This window comes from Gekko japonicus, unplaced genomic scaffold, assembly GCF_001447785.1.
Source record: "Gekko japonicus isolate JY-2015 unplaced genomic scaffold, Gekko_japonicus_V1.1 scaffold2296, whole genome shotgun sequence".
NCBI classification, from domain to species: Eukaryota; Metazoa; Chordata; class Lepidosauria; order Squamata; family Gekkonidae; genus Gekko; species Gekko japonicus.
The window spans coordinates 118905-132626 of NW_015174907.1; the positions used below are offsets into that span (position 1 = coordinate 118905).

The 13722-nt window shown below is 49.4% G+C and overlaps 2 protein-coding genes across 2 annotated transcripts in view; one reads left to right on the plus strand and one right to left on the minus strand.

The window, feature by feature from the left end:
* Positions 1-4841, minus strand: part of SIRT2 (sirtuin 2) — a 28318-nt gene extending 23477 nt beyond the window's left edge. The window contains 2 exon segments of the mRNA XM_015425018.1: positions 4519-4568; positions 4742-4841. Of these exon segments, the coding sequence (XP_015280504.1) occupies positions 4519-4568; positions 4742-4757 (66 nt within the window). The 5' untranslated portion in view covers positions 4758-4841.
* Positions 4842-5541: 700 nt separating this feature from the next.
* The window catches only part of NFKBIB (nuclear factor of kappa light polypeptide gene enhancer in B-cells inhibitor, beta), a 12166-nt gene continuing 3985 nt past the window's right edge, over positions 5542-13722 (plus strand). Inside the window, exons 1-5 of the mRNA XM_015425020.1 lie at positions 5542-6166; positions 7160-7265; positions 7522-7750; positions 8479-8567; positions 12417-12650. Coding sequence (XP_015280506.1) covers positions 5745-6166; positions 7160-7265; positions 7522-7750; positions 8479-8567; positions 12417-12650 — 1080 coding nt within the window. The 5' untranslated portion in view covers positions 5542-5744. The remainder of the gene's footprint in view (positions 6167-7159; positions 7266-7521; positions 7751-8478; positions 8568-12416; positions 12651-13722) is intronic.

Here is a 13722-nt window from a genome sequence, read left to right on the forward strand (position 1 = left end):
GCACAGGAACGGAGTTCCGGCTGGCTCCCAAGTTGGCCACGCCCAGCAGGAACTCATTAGCATAATAGGCCACACCCAACAGCAGAAACTCATTAGGATTGGCTACAATTAGGGGTGTGTGGCCTAACATGCAAAAAGCCCTAGGTTTTGACAACAAACAAGGTAAAGAGAATAAGAAGCAAAAGGTAGGTGTGGCTGGATGACCACATTTCTGGTAACATGGGGGTGTGGCCTAATATGCGAATGAGCTGTGCTGTCAGGGTGTGGCCTAATATGCTAATGTTCCTGCTGTTGGGTATGGTCTATTATGCTAATGAGTTCCTGCTGGGCACACAGGGGAAAGCCCTGTGTGGACTTATTTACAAAGACTATCAATTCCTGGCTAGCCCAATTGCAACAGGTCTTCGAAGCTAAGGAGGGTCAGCGCTGGTTAGTACTGGGATGGGAGACCACCAAGGAAGTCCAGGGTTGCTGCGCAGAGGCAGGGAATGGCAAACCACCACTGAACGTCTCTTGGCTTAAAAACCCTGCGGGGTCGCCACAAGTCGGCTGTGATTTGACCACACTTCCCGCCACCAACAATTCCAGGCAACGTAATATCTTGGGGGTGGGGGTGGGTCTTTCTTTTAGGGTTGCCAGCCTCCAGGTGGGGCCTGGAGATCTCCCGCTTTTACAACTGATCTCCAGCTGACATGGAGAAAATGCCTGCTTTGAAGGGTGGACTCTATGGCACTGTACCATGCTGAGGCCCCTCCCCAAACCCCGCCCGCTCCCGGATCCACCCTCAAAGTCGCCAGGTATTTTCCAACCCAGACCCAGCAACCCCTGCTTTCTTTGCAAGATGCGCCCAGAGCAGTCCTCCTAGATTAGACCTCTAGCCTCTTTCCAATGGGGTCAGATGCCTTTGCAAAATCCACAAGCAGGGAACACAGCAATTCCCTTTCTTGCATGCAACCTCATAACAAAGATTTAAGAGGAGTAGATGCATGGGTCTTTGGCCAAAAAAGAAAAAAAGAAGAAGATAAAAAAAGATTCCAGTTCCAGAAGCAGTCTACCTCTGAATAGCAAAACACCAATGTAGAGTCTAGAAACATCTTCAAAGCAGCATATGCATTCCACCAGACTCAACTATGCAACGGATGACCGTCTGCCCAGAAAGGTAGCCCCGTTAGTCCGTTGTACTAAAACACAGGGGAAAGCCCCGTGGCACGTTACATCAGGCTTGAAGATAGCCACCCACGTGCAATGAGTAAGACCTGACTTTAGGCGTTCAGGCAGGAAAGCTTTTCAGAAGCGGAAGAAGGGCGGTTCATTTTCTTCTTCAGGGCAGCCAATGTGCCACAGCGCTTGCATATCTATGCACAAGCAGGCAAAAATGTGCGTCAGGTGAGGGACTTTTTGCGTGTGCGTGTTTGACTTCTGTGGACACTTTCCGCCACCAACAATTCCAGGCAACGAATATCTTGGGGGTGGGGGTGGGTCTCTCTTTTAGGGTTGCCAGCCTCCAGGTGGGGCCTGGAGCTCCCCCGCTTTTACAACTGATCTCCAGCTGACAGAGATCAGATCCATGGAGAAAATGCCTGCTTTGAAGGGTGGACTCTATGGCACTGTACCATGCTGAGGCCCCTCCCCAAACCCCGCCCGCTCCCGGATCCACCCTCAAAGTCGCCAGGTATTTTCCAACCCAGACCCAGCAACCCCTGCTTTCTTTGCAAGATGCGCCCAGAGCAGTCCTCCTAGATTAGACCTCCATCCTCTTTCCAATGGGGTCAGATGCCTTTGCAAAATCCACAAGCAGGGAAGGAACACAGCAATTCCCTTTCTTGCATGCAACATCATAACAAAGATTCCAGAGGAGTAGATGCATGGGTCTTTGGCCCCAAAAGAAAAAAAAAAGAAGATAAAAAAAAATTTCAGTTCCAGAAGCAGTCTACCTCTGAATGGCAAAACACCAACGTAGAGTCCAGAAACATATTCAAAGCAGCATATGCATTCCACCAGACTCTCCCCACAAAAGAGGGGAAACAATCTGCCTCTAAGACTGTAAAGAACCTGGGCCAAATTTTATTTTTATTTGATTTTTGTTAATTATGGTCTCTTACAGATGAAGAGTCCGTCTTAGTCCAACATCTTGCACGGTGGCCAAACAGATGCCTCATAAAACCCATAAGCACTAGGGTTGCCATCTTTAGGTTGGGAAACACCTGGAGATTTTGGAGGTGGAGCCCAGGGAGGGCAGGGTTTGGGGAGGGGCCTCGACAGGGCATACTGCAGTAGAGGTAAAGGTTGCTCATCTCCGTTTCAAAGCCGAAGAGTCAGCGCTGTCCGAAGACGTTTCCGCGGTCATGTGGCCGGCATGACTAAACACCAAGGCGCACGGAACGCTGTTACCTTCCCCACCGAAGTGGTACCTATTTATCTACTTGCAATTTCTTGCTTTCGAACTGCTGCAGTAGAACCCACCCTCTAAAGTAGTCATTTCCTCCAGGGGAATTGATCTTGGTCGTTTGGAGAGCAACTGTAAGAGCAGGTGATCTACAGGTGCCACCTGGAGATTGGCAACTCTAACAGAGCCACCCCCACCCCCCTCTGAGCAACTGGCATTCAGAGGTAGACTGCCCCAGTATACAGAAGTTCCATTTAGCATTGTGGCCAGATAGCCTAAAAAATCAGATCCATTACTCTCTGGATTAGGGATTAAACCGGCCTCTCTGTGTAACACCCCCTTTCTGTATGCATGGATCTCTATCAATGCTCCCTCTAAACTGTGGAGTCTTGTGAACAAAAATCCTACTTTGTGAGCTGCTGGCATTAAAGTTGTGAGCAAGCGATTCGGCTACTGCAGAAATCAGTTTGCTCTGGAGACATCCCTCCTGAGCTAAGACAAAAATGCATGAGCCGGAGGCTCAAAAACTGTGAGCTAGCTCACACTGACTCAGTTTAGAGGGAACACTGATCTATCCATCTGCGTTGGAAGGATCTACACTCCTAGGCATCTGATGAAACGAGCTCTGAACAACAAAAGCGTGCCAGGAACAAAAGTCTGTTTACAGTGCGGCTGGACACCTGTTTAGTTTTGCTGCCATGGATTTCACACTAGGGAACCCTCCCCGGAAAGAGCCAGTTTGGTGTAGTGGTTAAGTGCGCCGACTCTAATCTGGGAGAACCGGGTTTGATTCCCCACTCCTCCACTTGCAGCTGCTGGATGACCTTGTGCAGGCCTTAGTCCAGGGCCTGGCAGAGCTCATCTTGGAAAACAGCAGTTTCTGTCAAGAGCTTTCTCGGCCCCACCTACCTCACGGGGTGTCTGTTGTGGGGAGGGGAAGGGAAAGGAGATTGTGAGCTGCTCTGAGACTCCTTCGGGTAGTGACGGGCGGGGTATAAATCCAATCTCCTCCTCCTCTATGAGTTTGTTTTGAAAAGCGCTCTCCACCAGTGTTCCCTCTAAGCCGAGTCAGCGTGAGCCAGCTCACAGTTTTTCAGCCTCCGGCTCACACATTTTTGTCTCGGCTCAGGAAGGGAGGGCTCCAGAGCAAACTGATTGATGCAGCAGCCAAATCGCTCGCTCACAACTAAAGATGTGAAGGCCTGGGGAAAAAAACAGAAAAATGCGGTGGGGGAAAGTTTTTTTCCTGAAGCCTTTTTTGTTTTTTTCCGAAAAACTGGAAAAAGAAAAGAAATTGATTATGGAGCGTTTTATTTTAACATGACGAATAAAATATTTTAAGACAAGGTGTTCAAATCTTTTCCAAATCATTTCTAAAAAATATGTATGTATCAGATGATTCTAATTTCTGTGCACTAAGGACAAGCAAGTCCTAGGTTCCAAACTGAACTCTCCAATGCAAGAACAGGATGCATTTCTTCCTTTAGGAGGTGCTACTGTCACAAGAAAAGAAAAAGGTTTCAGTTTTGTTTTTGCATGTGGGTGAGTATTCTGTTTGTAATAACTGTTTGGATACACTCTATTTTTGATAGGCTAGTTGTGATCATTTCATGCCAAGTAAAAATACCCATAGTCATATTTTATGTTCCTAAAGTAACAGAATGACTTTCGATGTGGAAAAGAAAAAAGGAAGTGCTGATGTAGCATTTCCCCCCATTTTCCCGAAAATTTCCGGTTTCCCCCGAAATTTTACATCTCTACTCAACCTGAGTGCCAGTAGCTCACGAAGTAGACGTTTTGCTCACAAGACTTCACAGCTTAGAGGGGCTCCAGAGCAAACTGAATTGATGCAGGGGCCAAAGGGCTCGGGCTCTCCACTTGAATGCCAGTTGCTCACGAGTTGCAGTGTTGCTCACAAGACTCCACCGCTTAGAGGGAGCCCTGCTTATCCTCCTCCTGTGGCAGGGAGTTCCACGGGCCGCGCGAATAAGCGGCTTTCCTCTTTCGGGGGTCCCATCGAGCCTCGCCCCCCCCCTTCCTACCACCGAGTCCTCCCCAGAAAGAGAGGGAGAAATGGAAGAGGCAGGCGGGAGGGGATGGACGAGGCCTATTGGGGTCCCCCCGCAACTCACCGACGACCCCGAGCCCTTCCCGGCGTCGACCTTGGCGGCGGCTCCGGGGTCTGTGACAGGAAAAGACAAAACAAAGAAGGAGGCGGTTACTTCACCGCTGCAGACAGGGGAGGGGAAGGGGGTGAGGCGCCCAGGCCTCAGTCTAGGCCCGAGTTTACGACCCGCTCCTTTTTATTTTTTTTCTTTTCCCCGCCGCCCCCCAGCCCGACTCAGCTCTAATTACCCTCCCGGTTGTCCATGGAGTCTCCCCCGCCTGGCCGGACTCCGGCTATGAGGTCAGGGAGACGCCAGAAGCCACAGTGCGCTCTGACAGGAAAACTACAACACCCAGGAGGCACCGCGGCGCAGGCGCTTTCTTCCTCCCCCAGCATGCTTCACGACAGCGGAAAAAACAAAGGGGGCGAAGGATTTAAAAAAAAAAAAGAAAGAAAATCACCTGACACCAGCCAACCAATCAGCCTCAAGAAAGAGAGATACGGGGGAACGCAGAGTTACTCCCGCCATGCCTTGCGTTGCTGGTTTGTGGTCGTGTTCTATTACGCCCCGCCCCCCCCAACCGACCAAAATAAAAAAAGATATAATATCTCAAAATAAGCAGAGAAATGGTAAGACCGAATGAAGGTATAAAGTCCAAGAGGAATATATTAAAAAGGTAAAATAAATAAATGGCCTAAATTAATAAATGCAGGAATGTGGGATTGTATATCGACAAGAAACAATTCCCCATTGCAAAAACAGAATTTTAAGGCATATTCGACGTATGAGCTTTCGTGTGCAAGGCACGGAACTCTAAATTTGTTCCGTCGCTTCAGACCAACACGGCGGACTACTACCTGAGTTTTCAGGCATTAACATCTGGGAACTACAATCCCCGAGATGCTCTGCGGCCGTGGGACCCAACAGTGCCCCTCCATCCACTCAAGCGGCACAATACCCAAAAGGCAACGCGGCAGGACTGCATCTCCCAGCATGCACTGGCACCCGGAGGGAGGGGGCAAGAACTACAACTCCCGGCATGCTCTTCTGATTGCGCGCAGACGTTAGCTGGGGGATTCCCCAGGTCTCTGAAATCCCCCCCCCCGCCTAGTCCATGGCAGCAGCAGCAGCAGGAGCAGCAGCGGTCGCAGGAGCCTTCTGAGATTGGAGGAGGACTGGGGGGCTCTGGCGGGGCTCCCCCTATGGCCCGGCTCTTCCCTGGGGCGGCACTGTGAAGACCTGGCCTAGCAATGGCCTCCTTGGAAGGGCAGGCTGCCCACCGTGGGCCTGGAGAGCCCAAGCGCCTGGAGTCGGTGGCGGACGAGTGGTGTGACAGCGGCTTGGGGTCGCTCAGTGAGAACCAGCTGTGCCAGCTGCAAGGGGGTGCAGGAGACCTGCTGGCCCAGGGCAGCATGGAGACGGAGGCCAGAGGGCAGGCGGTGACCCCTGAGCCGGGCTCCCTTGGCCTAGGCGGGCACCCAAAGGCCCTGGCAGAGGAAGACGTCTCTGAGCGGCTGGACTCGGCCCTGGGGGACTCCCTGGGGGGCGACGAGGACATGGGGGGCATCGTGGAAGGCGTGGGGGCCGTGCGTATCGAGGGCGAGGTGGCGGCGGTGGCCCCTGAAGCGTGGCTGCACCACGTCCTGGGCTTCGTGACCGAGGATGGCGACACGTACGTACCGGAGTGGGCCTGAGGCCTTGGCGTGAGGAGGAGGCGTAGGAAGGCTCTCGGATAATGACTGAAACTGGAAATGGCATCAGAAAGAAAGTGGACCAGAAATGTTCTCTAAATGAGCGTTGGCGCACAGCTTGCCGCTCGTGGGCTTGCGTGGGACGGGGGGCGTTTGCACCTCGGGGCAAGGACTTGTGTGGCAAACTGTGCAGGGTACTCTCTCGGTCAGTTCACGTGGCTTGCTCTTCATGCGGCTGGTCATGCGTGTGCCTGTAGTGGCTGTCAGTGCTGATAGCTACTACAGGTGTCATTAGCTGAAGAATATTCCAGCCTGATACTTGAAAAGGGTCCATCTAGGTATATGCTTTATGAATGAAAATGATCCAGTCAGAGAATTTCCTGAATCCACACAAAAATGCATCCTGGTTCCACATGGGCTGAGAAGGAGTATCCAGCTATACTCCTGTAGATGGGACTAAGCACCTTTCAACCAATTGGGTCTTATAACTGAGTAAACAAGCATAGATCTGACTTGTAGGAGGACTACCAGTTTGGTGTAATGGTTAAGAGTGGCGGACTCTTAATCTGGAGAACCAGGTTTGATTCCCCACTCCTCCACATGCAGCCAGCTGGGAGACCTTGGGTCAGTCACAGTTCTCTCAGAGCTGTTCTCTCAAGTGCAGTTCTCTCAGAGCTCTCTCAGCTCCACCTACCTCACCGGGTGTCTGTTGTGGAGAAAGGAAGGGAAAGAAAATTGTAAACCGCTCCGAGACTCCAAGTGACAGGTGGGATATAAATCCCACTCTTCTTATGTTCTTCAGTGAAACAGGTTCTGTATTCAAAAAGCGCTCTGTTCAGCTGCTGGGGCATCTTCAGTGCTGAAGGAAGCTACAGCCCCTAGCAGTGCGTCTTTCTTAGTCCCACCTCTGTTTTGCCTGATGGCTGAGTTGTACCTTGTCTTAAATAGCATCTGTTCTTCCCCGTTGCCTCCAGAGCCCTCCACCTGGCTATTATTCATGAGCACGAGGCCTTTCTGGACTCCATCCTGCAGTACACTGAAGGGACAGATTATCTGGATATTCAAAACGACCTTGGACAGGTGGGATTGAGATGAGAACAGCTTTGCCCCGTGGGGCCCCTGTTTTTCCCTGGGGACCCGCATTTAAACCACAGAGCCGGGGCAGCTGGCCTGTTAGGACAGAGCTGGGTGGGGGAAGGATCTCAGGAGGGCTGCATCCCACTAGATCCAGAATGCAGGAATCCCGGACCACAGCCCCTTGTGGTGACACCGCCGCGCCCTGCTCCCCTTTCCCCAAGAGTCCCGAGTTCAGGGTCGTGCTTTCCTTTCTCTCCAGACGGCGCTGCACATCGCGGTGATCCTCGACGCTTCGGATTTCGTCGGCAAATTAGTGTCGGCAGGAGCAGGATTGTGCGTGCAGGAGAAGGGCGGGCACACGGCCCTGCACTTGGCGTGTCGCGAAGGGCGGCGGGAATGTGCGCAGGGCCTTCTGGCCCTACCCGTGTCGCAAAGGCCCTGCCATGGGAATGGCTTCCGGGCCCAGCTGGATTGCACCAATTACGATGGTATCGTTTCCTGGAACACAGTATGTGTGTGTGTGGGGTGGGGGCGGGACAACACACCAATATTTAAGTCAGAATTGAGTCTTTTGGGGAGATCTTCCTGTCATGCCAAGTTTAGCTACCTGGGAGCAATTCTCATAGGTACGAGGCAACGGCCTGTATGTATTTTTTATACTTTCCTTCTCGGGGGAGGGGGGGAACCCAGGCTTGCCCAACCTGGCTAAGGGTACAGGGAGAAAGACATTCAACAAACCTGTCGTTCATAGGGGAGGGGCTGTGGCTCAGTCGCAGAGCGTCTGCTTCGCACGCAGGTCCCCAGGTTCAATCCCCACCATCTCCAGTTAAAACCATCAGGCAGGAGGTGATGCGAAAGACGTCCGCCTGAGACCCTGGAGAGCCACTGCCAGTCTGAGTAGACAATCCTGACTTTGATGGACCGGTGGTGTGATTCTGTGTAGGGTGGTTTCATGCGTTTCATATATTCATGAAGGCAATAACAGAAAATATCAATGCCACTACGTGCAAGGGACATAAGAGAAACCATTTTATGTGCATGCCTAGATGGGTGTGTACATATAATAAAAAGTGGCCTTAGCTATTAAAAACAGAGACCTTGTGTGACCTGAGTGAGGTCAATTGCATCGATGCCTTCCTACTGAATTGCCGTGATGCGGAATCTGAACTTCACCAGGGTCGGCCTTCACAGAATCGCCCGCTCTTTCTTTCCGTAGGTTACACGCCCCTCCACGTTGCCGTCTTGCGGAAAGATTTGGGCATGGTCAGTCTCTTAATTGCAGCGGGAGCTGATCTCAACAAACCGGTTAGTTTCAGGGGGAACAAAAGGGACTCTGTGTGATGTTCTCGCCGATAGTAGACATTCGTGGGGGTGTTCAGGCATCCTCCCCTCAAGAAGGTGCTTCCTGTGTATTTTATTTCCATGCAATGCCATCCACCTTTCTCAGTGTGACTCAAGATGGACTGCGCAGCATGAGACCGTTTAAATCAACAGGACTGGTACACTCTGCACCAGTAACTTCTGTACCATAATCTGCTGTACAGATTAAGTTTTAAGTTACCTTAAGTTACCTAGTTTCTTTTATTTGGGGGGAAGGGCAAGGTTACTGATGCTGCCCCCCCCCCCAATCAACCAGTAGGAATATGTTGTCGAAGACTTTCACAGCCAGAGTTCGTTAGCTGTTGTAGATTTCCAGGGTTGTATGGCCGTGGTCTTGGCATTGTAGGGCCTGACGTTTTGCCAGCAGCTGTGACTGGCATCCTCAGAGGTATAACACAGAAAGATGGAGGACTCTCTGTGTCCAGGTGAGAAGAAAAATGGTAGGCAGGTAATTTATATCTACCCAGGAAGGTGGGGTTGGGCTGAATCATTATCATGTAGGCGTTCCCCAGGCTGTGAACATGCCAATGGAGGAGCTTTCCTGAGGAGGTTCTTTTGTATATGGATTGTTTCCTGAGGAGGTTCTTTTGCATGTGGATTCTAATCTTATCTGTAGTGCTATTGTCAGATGTAGAGCCTTTTGTGTTTTTCAGGACAGGAAACCATGCCCTCTTTATTTGTAAACTCTCTTCTTTCCTGTTGAAATTGTGTTTATGTTTAAGAATTTCAATGGCTTCCCTGTGTAATCTGATATGGTAATTGGATGTGTTGTCCAGCCTTTCAGTGTCTTGGAACAAAAATACTGTGTTCTGTTTGAGTTAGGCTATGTTCAGCCACTGCTGATTTTTCAGGTTGGCCAAGTCTGCAGTGTCTTTCACATTCTTTTATTCTTGTCTGAATGCTACGCTCTGTGGTCCTGATAGGAAACCAGTAGAAATGTCAATCAGCCATTACTCCGGCTTCTGAGTTCTGTTGCAGGCATTTTGTTCATGATTTTGAGCATATGGGTGCCACCATGAGGGCTAGAAACTTATTGGATTCTGTGCTCTTAAAGGGTTGCAGCATATATGGGGAAGAGAGAAAGAAAAGGGGAAGGAAAGAAGGGAAAGAAAGAGAGCAAAGAGATGGGGGGAGGCTCTCCCACCCCCCACTCCCCCAATCAAGCCTCCGCCACCCCCCGTGGATCCCTGGGAGGCAGCGTGAGCTACTGGCATTAAAGCTGTGAGCGAGCGATTTGGCTCCTGCATATAAACTAGTTTGCTCTGGGGCCCTCCTTCCTGAGCTGAGACAAAAACGTGTGATCCGGAGGCTAAAAAAGCTGTGAGCTAGCTCACACTAACTCAGCTTAGAGGGAACACTGCTCAAAACTATCTGTGTCAATCAATATGAGTCAAAAATTCTATACGGTCATACAGATATGAAATTTACATTCCGTAACAATCTCACACATCTCAAGTATACCACGAAGTTGCCAATCTCGTACTAAATTCCACCGAATCCTATGAAATGTCCCAACTGACTGCAAATTGCACAAATGGAAAAGTCTACGTTTTGAAGTATGCATGGAACAAAAAAGATGTATTAAATCCTTCTCTCTTCTGTAACAACATGCCTTTATGAATTTTGGACCAATATTTATTGACACAGACAGTTTTGAGATATGTATTCTTTATTTTTAAAAAATTTCATGATTTTGTATATCGTGCCGTGGATGCTTGTAGACGCGGTGTGGTTTCTGTGATACGTCTGCATAAATTATGCGCGTTTGCATAATGTCTCTGTGCTTGTCGATGAAATTTTTCAAAGCTTCAACAGCTAGATGGTTGTCCTTTAAAGAACAGTGAAAGCCGAGATCCTTAATTCTGTGCTTTTTCTGCACTTCAAGAATTGCAGGGTTTGCACAAGCCTTACCCGCGTCATCAGGAAAAGGCAGCATAAGACTGCGCATCCTGCAATTGTTGATTTTCTAATAGCGCTAACAGAAGCTACACGGGAGCTCAATTCATGTCAAGGCTTACTCTCTCCCCCCCCACCTCGCCCCCAGCTCTTTTAGCTCCATCTTTACGATCCAGGAGGCTGTGTGGTCTTTTTTAGAAAAAGAGGCGCCGGGACCCTCAAGAGGGAAATGAAGTTTTCAATCCGTATACTGAAAACTCATGAACTTTTAAACATTTTAAGAAAAGGATTTTGTTGCCGAGGTTCCGGAACTCCATTCCGGTGCGTTCCCCCAGAGGAAAAAAAAGCCCTGCCGGGAGGTATCCAACCAGTCAACACCAACAAATTGCTACACGTTGAAATAATTCCAGAGGGGGAAGACCGGTTAGTTTGTCGCACCAGAAATAAAATGGGGTCTTCTGGCACCTTGAGCACCTGACAAGCTTTTATTCTAGCCCCTAAATCAGGGTCCCCAGTCTTTTTGGGCCCGCGGGCACCTTTGGAATTCAGACATGGCCCAGTGGGCGCAGCCTCAAAATGGCTGCCTCGGGAGGCGGAGCCAGCCACGAAATGATTGCCACGGCTTAACTTTAGTAACACGGTGTCGATACTATGCTGTGGTGGCAGCTGACACCGAAGCAACGTTTTTAAAAAATCTGACCAGCCAATCGAGTCTCCAGTAGTTAATCAGAAGCCTTGGTGGGCAAGAGCTCTACCCGGCACTGCCCACTTCCTCAAAAGCACCAGAGAAGATTTCTGCAGGCACAATGGCACCCACGGGCACCCCCGTTGGGGAGGGACCCTTGCCCTAAACTCTCATGGAGTTAGCGTCCGTCAGATGGTTGCAGGGATCCTCTGTTGCAAGGGGGAAAGTTGTAAACAAGGTCAAGAGACCACAGAGCACAGGAAGGATGGGGTGAGCACTTCCTGCGACTCACGGCCCTTTGACCCTGCCGTGCCTTTGTTGTAATTCCTCTCGACTTCGGATATAAACATCTCCCCAATGAAGACCTACAGTCTGACCGAGTGGTCCCTTCTCCACAAAACATGCTTCCGCAGGAATGAAGCCGTGCTTTCTCTTGAAGGCGACGAGATCCCTGTTGGTTTTTATACATCAAACGTTCAGAAGGCTGGTTTGCGGGTGGGCGGCCAGGTCTTGGCGGCTGACTTGAAATATTTAAATAGACCTCTTAATCAGTGTTCCCTCTAAACCGAGTCAGTGTGATACAGGTACTTCTAGGATTCCATACCTGCCTGCGTAATGCACGGCCTCATAGTTCCGTCTTGGAATAGTTCTAGTGGTAGCTCAGCCAGTTTCAGAGACTTTATTAGCTGTTGTAGATTTTACGGGTTGTCTGGCCGTGGTCTTGGCATTGTAGGACCTGACGTTTCGCCAGTAGCTGTGACTGGCATCCTCAGAGGTATAACACAGAAAGATGGAGTACTCTCTGTGTCAAGGTGAGAAGAAAAATGGTAGGCAGGTAATTTATATCTACTCAGGAAGGTGGGGTAGGGCTGAGTCATTATTATGTAGGCGTTCCCCAGGCTGTGAACATGTTAATGGAGGAGCTTTCTTGAGGAGGTTCTTTTGTATATGGATTGGCTGTTTCCTGAGAAGGTTCTTTTGCATGTGGATTGTCTGTTGAAATTCTAATCTTGTCTGTAGTGGTGTTGTCAGATGTAGAGCCTTTTGTATTTTTCAGGACAGGAAACCATGCCCTATTTATTTGTAAACTCTGTTTATTTGTAAATTGTGTTTATGTTTATGAATTTCAGTGGCTTCAAGAGAAGCCGTGACGTGTCTTCCTGCATCTGAGTTGTCGTTTCTGTTGCCGGCAGGAGCTGAGCTGTGGCCGGAGTCCCCTTCACCTGGCGGTGGAGTCGCAGAACCCCGAGGTGGTGGAGTACCTGCTGCGGGCCGGAGCAGACCCAGAGGCCCGCATGTATGTCGGCTACACGCCCTTGTACAGCGCCGTGCACCGGCCCGACCAAAAGATCCCACAGCTGTTGCGGGACTTCGGGTCAGAGGAGTCTGACTGGGAATCGGAGGAGAGCCTGGACAGTAACAGTGAGGTGATTCTAAGCCCCGTGCGCGGTCTCCGCAGGACTCCGTGTCCTGAATCAGTACATTGGGATTCTGCAACCAGCACAGCAGTTCTGCAGTCTGTATAAATTCAAACAAAATACATTAAACTACAGTGTCGGCTAGAGAAATTACAGAAACCACACCGCATCTACAGTCATACAAGCTACGATATACAAAATCATGAAAAAAAATAAAATAAAGAATATATATCTTAAAACCAATGCTCCCTCTAAGCTGTGGAGTCTTCTGAACAGAAATTCTACTTTGTGAGCTACTGGCATTAAAGCTGTGAGCGAGCGATTTGGCTCCTGCATATAAACTAGTTTGCTCTGGGGCCCTCCTTCCTGAGCTGAGACAAAAACGTGTGATCCGGAGGCTAAAAAAGCTGTGAGCTAGCTCACACTAACTCAGCTTAGAGGGAACACTGCTCAAAACTATCTGTGTCAATCAATATGAGTCAAAAATTCTATACGGTCATACAGATATGAAATTTACATTCCGTAACAATCTCACACATCTCAAGTATACCACGAAGTTGCCAGTCTCGTACTAAATTCCACCGAATCCTATGAAATGTCCAACTGACTGCAAATTGCACAAATGGAAAAGTCTACGTTTTGAAGTATGCATGGAACAAAAAAGACGTATTAAATCCTTCTCTCTTCTGTAACAACATGCCTTTATGAATTTTGGACCAATATTTATTGACACAGATAGTTTTGAGATAGGTATTCTTTATTTTTAAAAAAATTTCATGATTTTGTATATTGCGCCGTGGATGCTTGTAGACACGGTGTGGTTTGCATAACGTCTCTGTGCTTGTCGATGAAATTTTTCAAAGCTTCAACAGCTAGAAGGTTGTCCTTTAAAGAACAGTGAAAGCCGAGATCCTTAATTCTGTGCTTTTTCTGCACTTCAAGAATTGCAGGGTTTGCACAAGCCTTACCCGCGTCATCAGGAAAAGGCAGCATAAGACTGCGCATCCTGCAATTGTTGATTTTCTAATAGCGCTAACAGAAGCTACACCGGAGCTCAATTCATGTCAAGGCTTACTCTTTC